Consider the following 18,598-nt stretch of genomic DNA (forward strand, 5'->3'; position numbering starts at 1 on the left):
TTGAAACTAGTACAGAGTCAAAATAAATCATTTATTGAACTAAATTGGTCCTTCAACATACCATGGGCACGTTTTAGCAGTCACCGGAGTTGAGATTTCCCCACAGCTTATCTCCGGAGTTGAGACGAACCTACGTCTGTTAACTGCGGAGATCATCTCAGCTCCGACAAGCAACAGGGTAGGACTATTATCAAGTAAAAAGAAAAACATATAAATCGGTTTCAACAAGACACAATATTGAAACTCATTAAAAATACCAAACTCTTTCAATCTGAATTCTTTTCTTAAAATACAGCCGAGATAATGGCGTCAGGTCACAATCAATACGGCCACGGCTACGCCGCTACTCAAGTGAAGCATCATGAGTGGCGTACCGCCGAGAACAGCAGCAATCACCTTCTGCCCAAACTGCAAGCTATTGTTAAAAGTAATCCTAAACTGAAATTGCTAGATGTTGGCGCTGGATCTGGTACCATTTCGGCATCCTTGGCGGGATACATGCCCGAGGGCGAAGTCACAGCTACCGATATATCGGATGAGATCCTCGCTCGAGCAAACGACTACGCCCGATCTCAAGGCGTATCCAACATTAAATTCCAACGCGCCAATGTTTTCGAATTACCATTCCCTGATTCGGCTTTCGAAGTCACACATGCCCACCAGGTTCTGTGTCATTTGGATACACCTGTCGACGCGATAAAGGAGATGATGAGGGTAACCAAGCCTGGAGGTACAGTTTCCCTACGCGAGAGCGATATGTACATGTGGTGCATATGGCCTGAACTCCCGGCTCTTCTCAAGTTCCATCAACTCCAGATCAAGACCATTGAGGGAAAGGGAGGGCAAGGAAAAGGAGGCCGTCAACTTCTCCCATGGGCTTTGGAAGCTGGAGCTTCCCGTCAAGACATAACTTTGAGTTTCGGGACATGGTGTTATAGTTCACCTGAGGATAAACAAGCATGGGGTGAGTACTTGCGAGTCCCAAGACTGAAGGGATGAACTGACAATTTGCAGGATCAGCAATGAAAGAACGCTCTCTATCTGGCTTTGCACGAGAAAAGGCCATGGAAATGGGTACTGCGACTGGAGACGAACTGGATGAGATGGCCAAGGCTTGGGAGCAGTGGATTGAGACCGATGATGCTTCACTGGGCCTCATGAATGGCGAAGCATTAATCACGAAGAGATAGACAGCGGAAAACGAAAGTCATGTTATTGTAGGATCACCAGTCCTCGAAATGAGCAATTCTCATTCCTCATCTCCTGCTACTATGTCTATATTGTGATTAAGCCACCCTCACACAGCTGGCAACCCCCTTCATCCCAATCGACTTGGCGATTTTGCAGATGGGTGCCCATGCTCCCAGAATTGCTGTAATGCCAGTGCAAATGATCATCGGACCATACTTAGTCGCATAACCAAAACTGTCACCGCTTGCCAGCGAGTTCCCAGCCGAGATGAGCGCACCGCTCAGAGGCCCTGCAACGACAAACCCCAGTCCACGACCCCCGAGCAGCATGCCGAACACCAAAGATGTATCAATGAATTCGTTGTCTCCCTTGACTTCCTGCAGAGTCCCTGACCATGTTGCGCTGAAGCCCCCTGCGAAGAAGCCATAAAGAATCACAAACACCACCATGGTGCTGATGTGACGATTGAGGCCCCATAATAGAAACACTGGGAGTGCGCTTCCTAATGAGGAGACAAGGATGACTTTGGCAGAAGATACCTTGTCGCCTAGCATACCGTGAATAAGAGATCCAGGCACAGAAGCAAGTGAAAAGAGTGCCAGCAAGATTGGTCCAGTGACCGATGAGAGACCAATTGCGTTGGCGTAGCTCGCTAAATAAGTGCTCGGCATCAGATATCCCAGTGATTGAACAACAATGCCAAACTGTAGCATCCAGAATGAGGGCAGTCCCATAAACGCAAAGCTGATGGGACGTGGTCGTGAGTCTCGGCTGACCTCAACTCGAGGCTTCAGAAAGAAGAGCGTAGGTAAAGTCATGGCAGCTGATGCGACTGTCCAAGACAGAAGAGTCGCCTTCAGTCCAAACCTTTGAAGTAAGGCGTTGAATAGAAATGGCATAGCGACGCCAACACTGGACTTTCCAGCCCACATAACCCCGTATGCAAATCCTTTGCGCTCAATAAACCACTCGTCCATATAGAGCGAGATAGGACTGAATAGTAAACTGCACCCAATAGCGTATAAAACACCCTGTGTCGCGATAAGTCCAGCGACATTACTGACGAATGCCGACGAGGTCAAGCTGATGATGGTGATGGCAAGACCGAGAGGGCCGCACCACCTCTGAAGACGAGGAAAGCGATTGAGGACAATGAAAGCCAAAGGCATCATGAGATACATGATTCCCGTTTGGGATGCACCGATTGATGCGATGGCGCTTGGTGAGGCATTGAGATTTGTGTGGGCGGAGTAGTATTCTTGGAAGATACCGAAAGATACAGAGTATCCTGACTACGTTAGATTGTGATATTGTTGGTAAGATGTTGACAAAACTTACCCCAGATGGGTGCTTGAGCAATTGTGCAACAAGCAAGAGCTGTATACGCTCCACGGCCTCGGTCAGTCGGTGGTAGAGCATTGATCGAAGCTATCTCTGAGTGTGCTTCCCCGTTGTCTTCAAGACGATTACTCGTCAGTTCAAGAGAAGTTGTCGCCGCCATATTGTTTGATGTAAACGTTACAACAGGTAAACCTGATGTCCAAATCACAATTTATATACCTAGATACCCAAGACCGAAGGTGAGTCAATTAATTATGCTAAATCTCGGTGAAGTAACGTATTGCCTCTTTGGGATACTTAAGTGTATTTAAAGCGAGGATATGAAGTCATGGTATACCGTGACTATTCTCGGTCTGGCCAATTGAACTTCTGACGGCTCCGACATCGCAATTAGCTTGTGATACATGAAAGATATGAATGATTTACTCTTTATCTCAGAAAGGATGCTTTGAGAAGAAGGCAACGTGTTGGTTTATCTTTATGGGAGAGATGATTGAAGGAATGAGTCTCGGGGTATATGATTTCAGAATAGGTAGTTGAGCTCTGGAAAAAGAAGTAAGAACCTCAAGGCCCAGCTTCGGGATAGTTAAATGTGATAAATGACGTAAGGACAGGCCTAATATTGCATAAATTACCTATCTTCTTCGTTAGGCAAGCAGAAATGTTTCCACAACTTTGAGTCTTCAACACATAACTTATTCAATTATCTTTGATACGCTCTTTGTAAACACCGCTAGAACTATACCACGTCTTCTTCACTAACTCAGAAACCACCGTTGGGGTGGATAAGTACCTTGGTGTATCCGTCAATTCGTTTGTCAAACTTCTCATAAGCGACTTCAGCTTCGTCGATGTTAATCTCATGCGAGACGACAAAGCTAGGCTTAGCTCGACCAGAAATGATAAGGTCTCGAAGATAGCGATTATAAGACTTGACATTGCACTGGCCCGTACCGATGGTCAGTCCCTAGGGTCATGTTAAATAAGCCCTTTTGATTGGAGTGCAACAGAAGCCGTACCTTTTCAAAGAGCTTGCCAAAGCTAAGACTGATCATGCCCTTTGCAGATGCCTCGTCCGAAGCACCGGGATCGCTGGGGACGTAAAGACCTGGGATTCCAAGGCCGCCACAGGGTCTGGTAACGCGGATCATGTTCTCAAGAACAATGTTAGGCTGCTCAGTATCACCACTATTGCCGACGGCTTGATAACCGACAGCATCGACAGATCGATCAACCTCCTCTCCGCCATTGGCCTTGATGATCAGATCTACAGCGTCACCCTTGGAGAAGTCAATGGGTGTGCAGCCAATCTTCTCGGCTGCTTGAAGACGTTCGGGAACACGGTCTACAACAAACACTCGTGAGGCGCCGCGTAGAACGGCCGAGTATGCAGCCATGAGACCCACGGGGCCGGCACCAAAGACAGCGACACTCTCGCCAGATCGGAAGCCGGAGATTTCAACACCATGCCAGCCAGTAGGGAAGATATCTTTGCGAAATCAGTAATCATGGAGAGTAGTATGGGATTGGCGAACTCACCAGCGAGGAGAATAAAATCAGCCTCATGCTCTTTCCCAGCAGGCAGTTTAAGAGCGTTGAAGTCAGCGTACGGAACTCTGATGTACTGAGCCTGGCCACCTCTGTAAGGACCCATGGCAACGTAGCCATAAGCACCTCCAGCAAATCCAGGGTTTACGCCGGTACAGAAAGCAGTCTTTCCCTCTTCGCAATTGCGGCAGCGGCCGTCAGCGACGTTAAAGGGCATGACGACACGGTCCCCTTTCTTGAGGAGAGTGACACCCTCACCGAGCTGTTCGACTATTCCCATATTCTCATGGCCTGGGTAGGTCAGTAAGTAAGGGTAAGATTCAAGAGTCTAAAGAACGTACCAAAAGTGATGCCGGGCTGTGCTGCTGTTCGACCTTCGTACATGCTATTTGCTGTAAGTGACATTGCTTGTAGTATACAGTTTTCTCACTCACTGTAGATCAGAACCACAGATGGCAGCCTGCGAACTTGATCAGCCATGCATCATACAAATTGACAATTGAATCTTACCGTCGTGACCTTGACAATGACGTCGTCAGGATGTTCAAGCTTGGGCAGTTCAACGTCTTCTACTGTGACCTTGTAAGGGCCCTGATAGTTGACAGCCTTCATAGTCTGCGTAGCCATGTTGGATGCAATTTGAGTATGTGTAGGTTATGTTATATCACAAAAGAACAGGAAAGACGTGATTATCTCGTGTTCATTGGCATCATATTTATACTTATACTACCCCGCGCTTCCAAGCATCACAGCCACGCCCCCGGGTCGGATGTTGCTCGGGATCGGGATCCTGTACGTCAACGCCCTCTTCTGTTGCCTCTTCGAGATGTAGCGATGGTAAGTTGAAGCGGGGAAAGAGACGCGGCTAACTTCAAGGATGAACTGCCATTCTTGTCAATCTGACTTTTCATGCTCTTTGTTTGATGACTAAAGTGTTACAATATCTATTCCAGGAACATTGTACATCTATCTTCTGTTCTTGGTGAGGTATTCAAGGCCATTTTCAAAGTCAAACACGATATAATTGTGAGAAAATCGTTATATGCTGAGTTACGTCTTCGTGATTTGGGTTATCAGTCGGCGGAAATAACCCAATTGAGCGACTATCGCCAAGTCCCGATCCATAGCTGAGTAATAGACATGTCTGCGGGGAGATCAGAGTATAATTCATACACAATATCTTCATTGAAACTTGTTCTCGAAGTACCTCGACTTGTCTGCATGCCGAGGTATGTGAAACTGGATATATGTGAGATGGATGGCTTGGAAGTGCCGACATGTTGTCTTACACTTTACTGCAGGAACTCATCGTCCACTAAAACTAAGACTGAGGCTGAAACTGAGATAAATTAGAGTTATTAAAGCGCCTGGGATGTTACAATTCGATACGCCTCATTACAATCGTTGGCGATTAACTTAGTATGCGAATGTAGTGGCTGATACCAGATGCAGGCGTGGAATGAGACAGACGATGAGAATTGACCATTGTTGAAACTATGTTATAAGCCACTCACTCATATAGTTTGACCAAGATGAACAAATACGGGACTCTGAGTAAGTGAAGATAGCTGATTCGAGCAGGCGTTATGGAGCGATGACATGGCGCTGCGTAATGAAGAGCGCACCCAACAAGTCCTTCCGAGACAAGATCCAGATAACAAAACTCAAGCATTTACACTCGGTAGGTGATGTTAGTGAGACATGTCACCAGTCACCGCAGGCATGTCTCTATTTGAATGACGTTCCGGCGTTGAACAAAGTCTTTCTTCCTCTCCCTTGACTGTCTCACAACCATGCGGTCTCCCATAAAGATCACACCGCTTTATTTTACATTGTTGCACGAGATATTCGGAATTAAGAATTGAATCTTTGATGGTATCGCGATTACTGACCACAAGATATTGTGCTTGCTTATTAGCTGGTAATGAGAGGTGGGAATTCGTCACGGTTCACAAGTTCACTTGGGCACACTCAAATCAGCAATGCAAATTATTCCATTTTGTCTAAAACTGCTGCTGTACCAGCTTTTCCCCGAGTCTTCTACCTCGTCGTGGGTATTGGTCGTAAATGAATGTCATGGAGATCATAAAATTAGATCCTATCCAGCCGTCGTTTCGGCATAGTGGTGGATGAAAGAAGGGTCATGGCCCCAACGCCATAAGCTTGCGCTTAGATATTATTAAAAATGTTTGTCGGAAAAGGCTGCCGCAAAAGAAAAGAAGATGATGTCGCGGTTCCGCCTCTTACAAGACTGCGCGCATCTCGAGAACGGGGACCGTGAAGGAGGCCTTTGTGCAAGTCTCGGACTTGGTCGTAGAGTGGCAGTTAGACTTGGTCTCGGTAGAAGTCCTGTTGCCAATGGCCTCGAACCAACCACCCTCCTGGACGCAGGCCCAGTGCTGGAAGATGGAGATGACGCCCTTCTTGTGGTTGTACTTGAAGGTGGCAGAGTCGGCTCCGTTGGGGACCTTGCAGGTGTAGTCGGTCTTGCCGTCAAAGAGGGCCTTCTTGGAGACTGACTTGCCGTAGCAGTTGGCCGTGTAGTCGAGAGCGGCGTTGTGGAGGTCAAACTCGACTGTGGCGGTGTTTGTGCTCTTCTGGACGTTGTAGACGAAGTCTGTGAGTTTCCATTCAGAAACCTTTGTGCCCTTTTCCATACATGTTGGTGCTGGGGCCTTGGAGGGTAGCTTGGCGGGGATGGCCAGGGTTGAGGTAGCCATAAGGACGAGGCTGAGGAATTGCATATTGATGGTTGATGTAGAAGGATGGATAGATGAAGGAGTCGAGGCTGGCAAGGTTATATGGAATAATAGTGAAGAGGTTGGTTGTTTAGTTGCTGGTGAGGAGAAGTCGATGCTTGGTGGACTAACTTATAACTCGAGGGCGGACTAGACCTTCTTTATACTTGAGTTTAGAACTAAGCATATACTGTAGCTTAGTGAGTGACATTGATAGGACCGAATTCACTACATTCTCTAGCACAAGCATTGAGTGAGTTAATGTCAAGTGACGTACCACTTGCTGTAAGTTACTGTACCTTGTGTCTGTACTCTTCAAGTGTTAGGTCTCGTATTCCCTCAATTCCTCGTCCCCGAGTGGGGCCGTATCTTCAGCTCGGCATCGGCAGTCCAAGCTATCGATAGGTCTCGTGCATTGGCTTAACCCCAAAATAGAAGCTAAAGTGACCATTGCGGTCCAGAACTTTTGTCTTTTTTCAGGTGATTGTTTGTACCGAGTATAGGATGACATTACTTGTCAAGCTGAACTATTAGGGGAACTTTGTATCTTGCAGATGGTATCTCTGGTAATGCTACCTCGACGTTGGATCGAATTGAAACGATCACCGTTGGAATGCCATGGTGCATAACGAATTACCACAATAGGCACAAGCTTCCATTCAATGCCTGCGAGGACCTTCTGTAAGTCCCGCTTTACAGTGGAGGACGCGGGATCTGCCCTGTGGGCTCATGGGGGTCTGGACCCGACCACTTTCAACGACTGGTGGACAAATGGATATCGGAATAATGAATGTTTTACTAACCTGACTTTTCCATTTTTGTTGAGTCTGATCTTCTTTTTAGTGATAATCATCTCCCCATTAATATTCAGGTCAACCGTTCAGCGTCACCGGGTCATCGCTAGAGTCGTAAGGGAGGTTGGTGAACTAACGCGAAACATCAACTGAAAAGATCATCACCAACAAGGAGACATACGATCTACTGACGGGTAATCCATAACCAGTCAGACAATCAACATCACACCATTCATTGTAACTCTCTACTTAGCACTATACCATGTCGGTCAGCAAAGGAAAACATAAATAAACAACGACGCCATTGGTTATAGTCTGTACTACAGAGTACGACATGCGGACATGCACAAGTTACGGCACAACTGCCACGATGCATACCTCGTGGCAAAAAGAAGAGAGAAAATTCTTCAATCGTGTCATGTCTTTTCTTGCCCTGGCATATCCCATCACTCCTCTTCAGTCACGGGAAACGCGGAAGAATAATTAATTGTACTCAGAGGCTAGGTTGTTCAAGGTTCTATGCATATCGCAAAGATCTTCACCAACACACCCGACTATTCCGGGACGATCAAAGTACGAGCCCACTTCTCCGCATAAACGAGAGAAACAACAACGGCGATGGATAGACCTAGAAGACTGAGCAAGTTGCTATTGATATACGTTCTACGCTATGCTGTTGGCTTCCATGTCGACCGCTACTGATTTTCTCTCAATTGCTCCAGGCGTAGACACACCCTGTCACTGCCCCGTAACACACAGCAATCACCAACTGACGTTAATCTTGCAACTTGACAAACAAGCACAACAAAACAAAATCTTTCCAAGAGAGCGGTCAAAGACGGCATCGGGCGATTGCTTCACGGCATTGACCGCCATCGATCTAGTCTAGAACCCTGTTGATATCTATTTCTTGTGTTGTGCTGTGTCACCCCGCAGAATCGTAAAAGTCCTCGGCCTCGGCAGGGATCCTCAGCTCAGCTCTAGCTAAGCCATGACATGCATCTTGCATGGTGTTGCTAAACATGGGTACAGCACATATCGATCCACCGGAAAACATTAACAGCCTGTATTAAGTCCTAGATCGACCGAGACTTTGACGTCTACGTAACATCGTTTCCGTCTTTTTTGCATTGACATATTAATTGTCGTCGATTTGGTAACAGAAACCTTGACCATTATTTACATGCCTCGGTAGTCCACGTCCATGTGCGACATGACGGAGGAATTGACCATCGTGCATCGCACTGCCATCTTTATGGAAAATGTTTGCAACAGAATTGTAAGTGCCGTAAATAGTCATTCGGAATCGCCGAGGTTTGTTTGTTTCTTCCAAGGACACTCGATGAGCTTATCCCCTAATGTGATTTGCTACCCGGCACCTTGTTGTCCCAAATACACAATCTTCGACTTTTGAACATTAGTACCGTTGTAATATCGCTGTTAATATCCAACAACGTCTATGTGACATCGGGGGATACTATTATCGTACGTTAGCATGCTTTTGTCACCCGGGCCTGAGCAATAATGTGAGATATTGTACTCTTTTCTGGAAGTCTCCTTCATAATGCTATACAAAGGTTAGACAAATCTATCACCCTCTGAGGAAACACCAACGCCATTGATACTCAACAACGCAATGATCACAGTTTCATCCAGAGGGACAGAGCACTTTTGTTCTTTCGATCCTGTAACGATAATGTAGGCACATGATGATAAAGACCAATCATTCAAGGTAATTTACAGCGATTTGGCTGTCATGTTTCCTTTATACCACGTCAAGCACCAAGTCTGTGACCAAAAGAACAAAGTAGCAAGTCATGCGTGGCTGATCAAGATAAGAACTGCCGTATTTGTTATGACATTCCTCAAGTTTTGATATCATGACCCGTTATCTGACTATGTAGATATTCGCGGACAATATCAGAATGTGACGGACATAGATTCTGACGAAAAAAATCAAACCACCTAACCATACACAGATAGTTTAGATTTTATGTACAGACAATGGTGGCCTCAACGTGATGACTTATGATGATGTGTATTTCAAAGGGGGAATTATAAGTTCAAAACCCATCCAACCACGTCTGGGTTGTAATATTGTAGGTCAACTCGCTCTAAGGAAGCCGTTTGCCTGATCGTGTAGCCTGACCAACCTCGGAGTTGGTAGTATCCTCGGCATATCTCTTATAAGCGATTATGTATCGCTCATCAGCACTCCACGTCTCGTTCACACTGTCACGTTTAAGAATCGCCTTATACCACTTGTTCCACCTATTCCAAACATCGCCGTCTTCGCCCTCGCCAGTTGTAGGAATACCGTGTCCACCTTCCTTGTAATAATCAATCAGAAATAAGCGTTTTGCCCAAGGCGCAAAGCAAATATCCACGAGACTCAGAGTTGAGCCAAGAAACCATGGACCTTCAGAGTCCATCTCTTCCACAAAGGATTTGATGTGACCTTTGAGCTCTTCTCTTGCATCTTCGAGGCTGAACGCTTTGTCGGGAGTGTGCTGCATGAGCTTGTACCAGGCAGGGATAATGCGTGTGCTGATATGATCGATCCAGATACGACATCGAGCCTTCTCATATGGTTCTGTAGGAAGCAGACGAGGACCATGCTTAGACTCATCAAAGAATGCTTCATCCAGATACTCACAGACAATGTTGCTCTCGAACAAAGCTTTCTGCTCTTTGCCTTGTACGTCAAAGGGGACCGCAAGTGTGGGCACCAGCCCGCGAGGGTTCAGTGCCAAGAAGTGAGGTTCTTTTTTGTAAGGGTTGATCTCGACATATTGATGAGGGATTCTCTTCTCATGGATAGTGATCCAACTCCGCTGAACAAAAGGACAGAACCAGCCGCCGTAAAGCTTCAGCGGGTGCTCCTCTGAATGCTGAGCAGCAAAGTTGGCGGCAGCGCCAGTGGGCTCTGGGGGCAGTGAAGTATCGACGTTGGTCATGGCAGTAGGCCTAGAGTAGTTTGTGAACTGCATCTTTCTAGAAATGTTTGGGAAGGTAGACCGCAAGAACCGGAGACGATGCATACACAGAGAATGGTGATGAACTGAGGTTTATGTGAATGACGTTGAAGCAATTGTGGAGTTTACAACAAGGAGCCCAAGTGCCTCGGATATAAGTCAACATTCTTTCCTCAATGAGTTACGTAGTATGGTCGTTGAGGCTTAATAAATTCTGCTTTTAAATATTATTTCGCCAACTTATCCATTTCAACTTCTATAATTAAAAGTAAGATTTCGATTAGGTATGCTAAGTTAGTAGAGTGCTGATGATGGTTTGTGAATTGAGTTTAAGCATTTCCGCTATAGACTGTAAAACGCACTGTCCTTTGTGCGCTAAAGATCCATTAAAGAACAGTGCTGTTATCAACAAAAAACACAGTCTATTTCTTATCGTTATCGGAGCTACGTCTTGTCAGGAAACTTTACACTTAGCACTCTTTCTCTTGCGCCAGAATATAATATACCACAAAATGTCTGATTCAGGAGCGTCGCGCTTCAAGCCGCAGATCAAAACCACCAATGAGCGTCTATCAACACACACGGTAGGCCTCGTCGCCCTCTCCGATTTCCGCAAGCGACGCGCAGAAGTCATCGAGCAACAGGAGCGCGAGTCCCGCGAGGCTGCATACTCAGGCACGTCCACTCCGGATGTTTCCCAAGCAGGCACTCCTGACAATGCTGGCAGTGATAGCGGAAATGGAACGCGACCGTTGAAGAAGAAAAAGAAGAAGCAGGGGAAGAAGTTGTTGTCATTTGATGACGAAGAGGGCGAGGATGAAGAGCCAGCGATCAAACCGAAATCGAAGCCCCGAAAGGCCAGCGCCGACGAAACTGAAGGCAGCGAAGGCGAGTTCAAGACCAAATTCAAGGCCAATGCTTCGGTTGGAATGGTGCCGAAGGCCATGACCAAATCCGCACTGCGCAAAGAAGCCGCCGAACGAGACGCTTTGCGACGCGAATTCTTGGCCATCCAAGAAGCTGTCAAAGCCACCGAGATCGCCCTTCCCTTTGTCTTCTACGACGGCAGTAATATCCCCGGCGGAATCGTTAGACTGAAGAAGGGTGACTTTATATGGGTGTTCCTCGACAAGAGCCGAAAGGTTGGCGCCGACTTGGGAGTGGGAGAAAAGTCAAATGCAAGGAGAGAATGGGCCAGAGTTGGCGTTGATGATTTGATGCTTGTTCGCGGAACTGTCATCATACCTCACGTAAGTTTTTCACACCAATTGCAAGTGCTTGAACAATTTCTAATTATTATTTAGCACTATGACTTCTATTTCTTCGCCATGAACAAGACCCCTGGTCCTGACGGCGAACCTGTCTTCAAATACACCGCCGAACCTCCTCAAAAACCCACACCGACTGACGATGCTGTACTCCCTCACGAACCCCTTGCCACGCCTGCTTCCAAGGCAGCGGCGGCGGCAGCAGCTGCTAAAGCTCTACCCGATATAAATACCCTCGAGGGCGCCGACGAAGACCCTACTCTCACAAAGGTCGTCGATAGGCGGTGGTATGAGAAGAACAAGCACATCTTCCCTGCCAGTATGTGGCAAGAGTTTGATCCTGAAAAGGACTACGGGAAGGAAGTGCGGAAGGATGCTGGCGGGAACACGTTCTTCTTCTCGCGCTGAGGTGTTGTCGATCGTCACAAAATATCGAGGTTGTCTGGAAGTTGGATGTCGATTGTTGTTGAGCATTGGATATATCGCCATTGACTGGATCACGTATTGACTCTGGACGAAAGCTCATATAAGAACTCGTTCGCGATGGGGAAATTTCAACCAAAGATCATCCATCCTGCCCAGCCCGCGCTTGCAAGAACCCACCAGCCTGGCCAGAAAAGCATGAGGAAGATGAGGTTCCCGCTGCCGAGGATAAAGACGGCGAATTCGTACCAGATCTTGTTCCGTAACCTCTGGACGTTTTTCGAGTTCCAGGCACTTGCAAGAGCTTGGCTGGACATGTTGAAGCCGTGGAAAGCGCTGAATTTTGCTGCAACAAAAGCTTTAAAGGTCACAATTTTGCTCGCATAGAGAACGCTCGCGAAGGTGACACTCGCGACATAACAGGCGCGCAGGCAGAGGAAGATTGAGATGGAACCGACGAGGCTCTGGAAGCGAAGGGCAATTTGTAGGGCCGGGCCGATCAACCTGGTTATATTTGAGCGGGGATGGGTCGAAATGCTTAGATCCACTTTGGAAGCGGTTAGAAGCGTTGCTTTGTCCATGATCGCGATCTTGGGTTGGAGTTTCGATTAAGCGCGAGAATCGAAGCGACAGCGAATCGAGTGGCAGCACACGCGCAAAGAATTTTCGGAGCTAAAGAGAAAAAGAAAATATAGCATAGTACTACAGTAGATAGCTTTGTCCTTTCCACAATGCTGATTGTAGATAGTGTCAGGTCAGTGGGTTTGGTGTTTTATACATATCTATCAGTCAACTCCACATCGGTATCAGTTAAAAACGCTCAAACCTGCAGCATCCATCTCAACAGCAAGCGCGAGGCCTTTTTTCGTTTAGCACAACCACGAGATTGCAACTCTACAATCACATTTCGCTTCTTTTAAACTTGACTTGCCGGAGTCAAGTTCCCAGGGCCCGCTTCCAACCCCAGTAACGGATCCCCGGCTATTACACGTGGGGCCGTTGATTCGTTGCTCGGTTGACAGTTCGTCGCCAAAGACGGGATCATCGGAACTCCTCAAAGTGTCAAGGTGCTGGATCTAGATCCGAGGTGCGGGATCTTGACGCCCTATAGAGACCCTGAGTAAGTGGTATTGCCGCACGTGGTAATACCATGGCCTTTGAGACAAACGGGTATGTTAGTATGGGGAAGTCAAAACTTGACTGGAGTTTAGTCGCATAGCTTATTCTATGGGGAATAAGCGGGAGTGAAAGTCCAATGATGGACTCCACGTGGGAACTCAACTACCGTTGTTCGTTGGAACTGAGTTTGGAACTGTTCCGGGATATTTCGATCGGGATACGACCGGGATAGCAGACGGCATCAGTAAAGTGTTGCGTGATTATACTATGTATAACATCAGATGATGGCCCTGCCCACGAATGAAGTCTTGCAGGGAACTCAGAGTTGACAAGACAAGATCAGAGTCAAGGTGGGCATTCAGTAAAGTAACTAGCAATGATTGGATGGACATTCATGCATCGGGTTATCCCCTACAGGCCAAGCCCGAGTCTGTGATAGTACTTCTTATTCAAGCACTCGCCTTCTTTGCTTCCTTCAAATCACTTCGAACCTGCACCATCTTCGACATTTCCTTTGCAGTCTCTGATTCCAACTTGGAAAATCCATTGATGACACCTTGTCGATCACCCATGCCCATCTCTTGACTCATCTTAAACTTTCCTCCCATAGACGTAATTTCGATCTCGATACCGATAATGCTCTTCTTCAAAAGCTCGACAAACCTGTCTGGGGCATCACTGACTTTCCAATCCACAGGATTGTCACCGCCGGTAAAGCCCATGACACTGGTTTCGGCGTGACGACTCAGATCTGAGATTTGTTTGGACAAGAACTGGCCTGCTTCATCTGTCTTGGTATCATAGAAGATTCTGGCCCGGCCATAGACTTGGGCGGCGGCGTAGTTCCAAGTCGGAACGACCTTGCCAGTTGTAGGCTTTGTCTCTGTGTAGAACTTTGGCGTGACGTAGTGTTGAATAGGAGAGTTGAAGATGACTATCACATCTTGCTCGATGATATTGTTGAGGTGTGGGTTCTCGGTGAGATTCTCAATCATGGCCTTGCTTTGAGGGTTGACTCTGGCGAGATGGCCTCGAAGCTTGCCGAGCTTTGTCTCATCTTCCTCATCGTCTATGTCTAAAACGAAGGGAATGTGACTGCTCTGGAGGAAGGGGTAGTTGGGAGAGGGAATGGCCGTTGTAATAAGACCAAGTGGGTTGTCCTGAATGAGCTTCCGCAACACTGGAAGCTCAGGCTCTGCATGTGGTCCTTTGATATACATTCTTGACGGTATGAATAAAATACGGATGAGAAATTGTGTTGATGAATAGAGATTTGAAATTCAAAGGGCGAACAAGGTCTTATATCGAAGTCATTCCATACAAATCGTATAATCTTTGCCATGTCCTCATGATTATATTTGCGACTGAGAAACTGAACACAGACCAATTGTTACAGTCACAATACCAATTACTCTGAAAATGTTTCTCCTCGGAGCTTGCTTCTGTTTGGTTTCATTGAGGTCAACTATGTGGAATCATTTGAACACTGCATGCTGAGAAGTGCCGAACTTTACCTAGAAATGGTGTAGTGGAGAAGTGATTATCGGTTTAATGACCAATATTTTCGATACACTAGAAGCCTGTTTCTCTTGCTTGGATTCTGCTGATTATAGGATGTTAATACATGTGATAGAGAAATCTAACTAAGTTGCCTTTATCGCTAACAAACATGTTACTGTCGAGTCTTTGTTTATCCTGGAACCAATCAGCGTCGAGTCATATTTGCAGCTGAAGTCGTAACACAATTCGTTCATTGGTTATTCGAGGAACCTTCGCTTTGGAATCATTGTGGAGTTGCGCGGGGTTGGCGATGTCGGCATGGTTCGATGTTTTACGAGCCGTATTTAGTGACTGCAAAGTGTTAACTCACCAATGAGTAATCTTGAAGACAAAGCAGTTGTACAGAGTCATCACACGCCTATTCAGTACCGAGACTGTTAGACTCGCAAGGGTTGTCAACATTATTCTGACTAGCAAGGTCTTGGTGGACAATAACAACCTCTGCAACGACTTTCTTCATCGAGTCAGATAAGAAGGCAATACCCCTTGTCTTGGCCCATATACAATGTTATCACTACTGATATCTGTCAGACTCGGACTCGGGTAATGTTCATCCGCGTCAAAGGATTGTTGCGCCATGGCAAGACCCACACCTCATTTCCCATGATAACTTCACTGAGAGGCCGCCTGTCCCGAATCAATTGAGAACAAACTCGTAAACCCGTTTCAAGTCCGGTTGACAAGTCCCCAAGACCGCATCTCAGGGAAAACCATCAGCCTTAAAAACTTTAGACTCTGCATCGTTTAAACTCTACTAAATACATTTTCACCTTCGATTGTGGCTTTTCGACTGTTGCAACATGAAGACTAGCGCAGCGTTTCTCAGATATGCGAGTATGTAATTGACCGTAAAGAGCAACATCCTCTAATAATATGCAGGTCCTAATGAGATGCGGACGATAGCCCGTGAGGATGTGGGATATTATCACGCAGTTGTTATTGGCGCAGTGTATGACTTTGCCGAAGAGACTAACGTCAAGTCTCCATCGACATATGTCCACGCTCTGAGACGGTGCATTGAAGAGCATCCCTTCTTCTGTGTTAATGTTGGAGATAGAAACACCGACAAAGCTTACTATGAGTATGTGTCAAGCATCAATGTCGAGGAACACATCTCCATTGTTCATGACTCAGAGGTTGGGACCGACTCTTTGCAAGCCATTGGAAGATCAGTAAAACCAGAATTGGACCGTCCATTTGTCTCGGGCATCCCTCCTTGGAGAATCGTGGTCCTTCCTCTCAGTGCGACTCAATGCCATGTTGCCTTCTGTTACTCTCACGGAATTGGTGATGGTATCGCAGGAGTTGCTTTTCACAAGTCGTTCCTGGAGGGCTTAAGAGAGACACCTGCGACTATTCCATCATCTACCATTGCGCCGCCCAGGAAGCCTTTACCTGAGCCATTTGACACACCTGAAAGACTCACTATCTCGTGGTCGTTCTTACTGGCACCGTTTCTAGCACAATACCTTCCCTACTTCCTCGTCAAGATGCTGGGCCTACGTGTCTCGGCGTCTTATGTCAATGACGGGACGTGGACAGCAACACCTATCTTTTTTGATGCCAAAACAAACCAGAATAAGCTCAAGATTCGACAGATCGAAGCATCCCAGGTCAACAAAGTTGTGCAACTTGCTAGGACCCATGACGCGAGATTGTCGGGAGTTCTGCACCAGCTAATCGCACGCGCCCTCAGTAAGGTTGTCAAAGACAACAACGTCACGGATTTCGTGGGTCAAACAGCGATTAATATGAGAAGTTCAATCGGTATGTCCAATGACGTGGCGACTGAAGCAGTATCAGGTTGCTACACCCTTCTTGGCCGCAGCAAAGTCACAGGTCCTTTGACAAAGCAAGAATGGGCTTCAGCGAGCCAAGCCACCAAGGAATTCGCAAGCGCCGCGGTCAAACTCAACGACAATCCCATCGGGTTGTTACGTTATGTGTCTAGCATAAGAGAATGGACTCTTGGCAAAATTGGCAAGAAGCGAGACTCGTCATACGAGTTTAGTAACGTTGGTGTTTTTGACGGGGATGCTGGCTCTAATATCATCGGAAAGGACAAGGTCAAGGTGACCAAGATGACATTTGCGCAGCCTGGTCAGGTTGGAGGATGCCCCATTTCTTTCAACGTCGCCTCTGTCAAGGGAGGAGATTTGGTCTTTACCATTACGTGGCAATTAGGTGCTTTGGGGCTTGGTGGTGGTGAGGCAATGGAGGACAAGATTGTGGATGAGATCTGCGATAACCTCAAGCAAGGATTTAACGACATTGCTTAAACTCCGATGGATGAACTATAATTAATAATGCAAAGATGGATAACTGGCCAATAATAATACTGTCATCTCATGCTTGACAGAATCTGCCTCATCACCTGCTCGTTTATTAAACGATCAGTCCCTGCAGATCGTGGCTCAGCGAACTCGGACTTTCCGAGTTCCCCACAAACATTAAACGCAGCCACAGCCGATACGTAAACAGTAAAACAACATGTCACTCAGCCATTTTAGTGGTTCAGCCCTGACATTACTGGTTAGATTGAGCTTACGGGCTTGCGCGATGGCTGTAACTGCGCCTATCACATTGACCCAAGGTGCGAGCAAGGCGCATTCCTGTCCATCATGAAGCGATGCTACTTACCGAGATAGGCTAAATGTGCCTCTTTAACGGTTTGACCTAGAGCGAGCTCGAGGGTATTAAAGGCGGGGAAGGAGCTATCATTCTGTCATTCCCATCTCTCATCATCCCGACTATCTATACTCAGCATTGCTCTAACACTCAATACATCTACCTATACCACTTCTACCTATAACCACAAATCAAAATGTCCGCCAACGATTATTACGGCAACTCTAACAGCGGCTATGGCCAGCAGGGTGGTTACCCTCAGCAGCAAAGCTATGGCCAGCCTCAATACGGCCAACAGAGTGGCTATCCTCAACAGGTTTGTTTTGCCCTCTCTCCAAACTTCATTGTTACTAACAATCTCTCCAGCAGCAGTACTCTCAGCCACAGTACTCTCAGCATCAACAACCTCAGAGCTACGGGGGCTATAACCAACAGCAACCTCAATACTCTTCTCACAACCAACAGCCCAGCTACAACTCCCACTCCCCCGTACCTCAGCAGGGCTACGGCCAGCAGCACGGCTCATCGCCTTACCCTCCCCAGCACCAGGACAACTCTCAGCACGGTGCTCCCGCTTATCCCCAGCAAGGCGGCGCTCCAGGCCAGTACCCTCCTGGCCAACCCGGCCCCGACGGCGAACGAGGTCTGGGTGCTACACTCGCCGGAGGTGGTGCGGCTGGGTGGGCTGCCCACACCGCTGGAAGTGGCCTTCTCGGTAGTCTTGGTGCTGCGGCGGCTGGTGCTATTGGTGCCAATCTTCTCGAGAACAAGTTCAAGAAGAACAAGAAAAACAAGAAGGATAAGAAGCACAAGAAGCGAGGTATCAACGGTAGCTCTAGCAGCAGCAGTGACTCAGACTAAGTAGCTACGATAACGATGGGTATGGCGTTTGGGAGTGTTAGCATTATATTCCTTAGACTTTGATGATAGCAAATGAATGTTTTATTTTATTTTATATATATCCTTTTCTCGATATCTGTAAGTCATGTTGCATAACACAAGATCCTGGTCAT

At 46.9% G+C, this 18,598-nt stretch overlaps 11 protein-coding genes across 11 annotated transcripts; 5 read left to right on the forward strand and 6 right to left on the reverse strand.

Moving 5' to 3' along the window:
* Positions 1–303: 303 nt before the first annotated feature.
* On the forward strand, positions 304–1,190 carry FGSG_04216 (uncharacterized protein; the record flags this gene model as incomplete). Its single annotated transcript, XM_011323107.1, has 2 exons — positions 304–964; positions 1,015–1,190. 2 exons carry the CDS (start codon positions 304–306, stop codon positions 1,188–1,190), a joined length of 837 nt encoding a protein of 278 aa, XP_011321409.1.
* Positions 1,191–1,286: 96 nt separating this feature from the next.
* On the reverse strand, positions 1,287–2,692 carry FGSG_04215 (uncharacterized protein; the record flags this gene model as incomplete). Its single annotated transcript, XM_011323108.1, has 2 exons — positions 1,287–2,479; positions 2,530–2,692. 2 exons carry the CDS (start codon positions 2,690–2,692, stop codon positions 1,287–1,289), a joined length of 1,356 nt encoding a protein of 451 aa, XP_011321410.1.
* Positions 2,693–3,295: 603 nt separating this feature from the next.
* Positions 3,296–4,707, reverse strand: FGSG_04214 (glutathione-independent formaldehyde dehydrogenase; the record flags this gene model as incomplete). The annotated part of the gene is made up of 6 exons (XM_011323109.1): positions 3,296–3,499; positions 3,552–4,021; positions 4,072–4,371; positions 4,422–4,465; positions 4,515–4,540; positions 4,591–4,707. 6 exons carry the CDS (start codon positions 4,705–4,707, stop codon positions 3,296–3,298), a joined length of 1,161 nt encoding a protein of 386 aa, XP_011321411.1.
* A 1,349-nt stretch (positions 4,708–6,056) lies between these two features.
* FGSG_04213 (uncharacterized protein) lies at positions 6,057–6,947 on the reverse strand. Its single transcript, XM_011323110.1, has one exon. The coding sequence runs from the start codon at positions 6,822–6,824 to the stop codon at positions 6,324–6,326; it is 501 nt and encodes a 166-aa protein (XP_011321412.1). The 5' UTR covers positions 6,825–6,947; the 3' UTR covers positions 6,057–6,323.
* A 1,878-nt stretch (positions 6,948–8,825) lies between these two features.
* FGSG_12289 (uncharacterized protein) lies at positions 8,826–9,488 on the forward strand (the record flags this gene model as incomplete). Its single annotated transcript, XM_011323111.1, is given in 4 exon segments — positions 8,826–8,891; positions 9,034–9,097; positions 9,107–9,138; positions 9,315–9,488. Coding segments are annotated over 4 exon segments (336 nt in total).
* Positions 9,489–9,726: 238 nt separating this feature from the next.
* On the reverse strand, positions 9,727–10,602 carry FGSG_04212 (uncharacterized protein; the record flags this gene model as incomplete). The annotated part of the gene is made up of 1 exon (XM_011323112.1): positions 9,727–10,602. One exon carries the CDS (start codon positions 10,600–10,602, stop codon positions 9,727–9,729), a length of 876 nt encoding a protein of 291 aa, XP_011321414.1.
* A 497-nt stretch (positions 10,603–11,099) lies between these two features.
* On the forward strand, positions 11,100–12,263 carry FGSG_04211 (uncharacterized protein; the record flags this gene model as incomplete). Its single annotated transcript, XM_011323113.1, has 2 exons — positions 11,100–11,837; positions 11,892–12,263. 2 exons carry the CDS (start codon positions 11,100–11,102, stop codon positions 12,261–12,263), a joined length of 1,110 nt encoding a protein of 369 aa, XP_011321415.1.
* Positions 12,264–12,409: 146 nt separating this feature from the next.
* On the reverse strand, positions 12,410–12,859 carry FGSG_04210 (uncharacterized protein; the record flags this gene model as incomplete). The annotated part of the gene is made up of 1 exon (XM_011323114.1): positions 12,410–12,859. One exon carries the CDS (start codon positions 12,857–12,859, stop codon positions 12,410–12,412), a length of 450 nt encoding a protein of 149 aa, XP_011321416.1.
* A 987-nt stretch (positions 12,860–13,846) lies between these two features.
* On the reverse strand, positions 13,847–14,617 carry FGSG_04209 (uncharacterized protein; the record flags this gene model as incomplete). The annotated part of the gene is made up of 1 exon (XM_011323115.1): positions 13,847–14,617. One exon carries the CDS (start codon positions 14,615–14,617, stop codon positions 13,847–13,849), a length of 771 nt encoding a protein of 256 aa, XP_011321417.1.
* A 1,140-nt stretch (positions 14,618–15,757) lies between these two features.
* Positions 15,758–17,236, forward strand: FGSG_04208 (uncharacterized protein; the record flags this gene model as incomplete). Its single annotated transcript, XM_011323116.1, has 2 exons — positions 15,758–15,791; positions 15,837–17,236. 2 exons carry the CDS (start codon positions 15,758–15,760, stop codon positions 17,234–17,236), a joined length of 1,434 nt encoding a protein of 477 aa, XP_011321418.1.
* Positions 17,237–17,704: 468 nt separating this feature from the next.
* Positions 17,705–18,544, forward strand: FGSG_04207 (uncharacterized protein). Its single transcript, XM_011323117.1, has 2 exons — positions 17,705–17,901; positions 17,952–18,544. The coding sequence occupies exons 1-2, from the start codon at positions 17,782–17,784 to the stop codon at positions 18,444–18,446; spliced, it is 615 nt and encodes a 204-aa protein (XP_011321419.1). The 5' UTR covers positions 17,705–17,781; the 3' UTR covers positions 18,447–18,544.
* Positions 18,545–18,598: the final 54 nt, after the last annotated feature.

Source organism: Fusarium graminearum, chromosome 2, assembly GCF_000240135.3.
Source record: "Fusarium graminearum PH-1 chromosome 2, whole genome shotgun sequence".
In the NCBI taxonomy this organism is placed as follows: Eukaryota; Fungi; Ascomycota; class Sordariomycetes; order Hypocreales; family Nectriaceae; genus Fusarium; species Fusarium graminearum.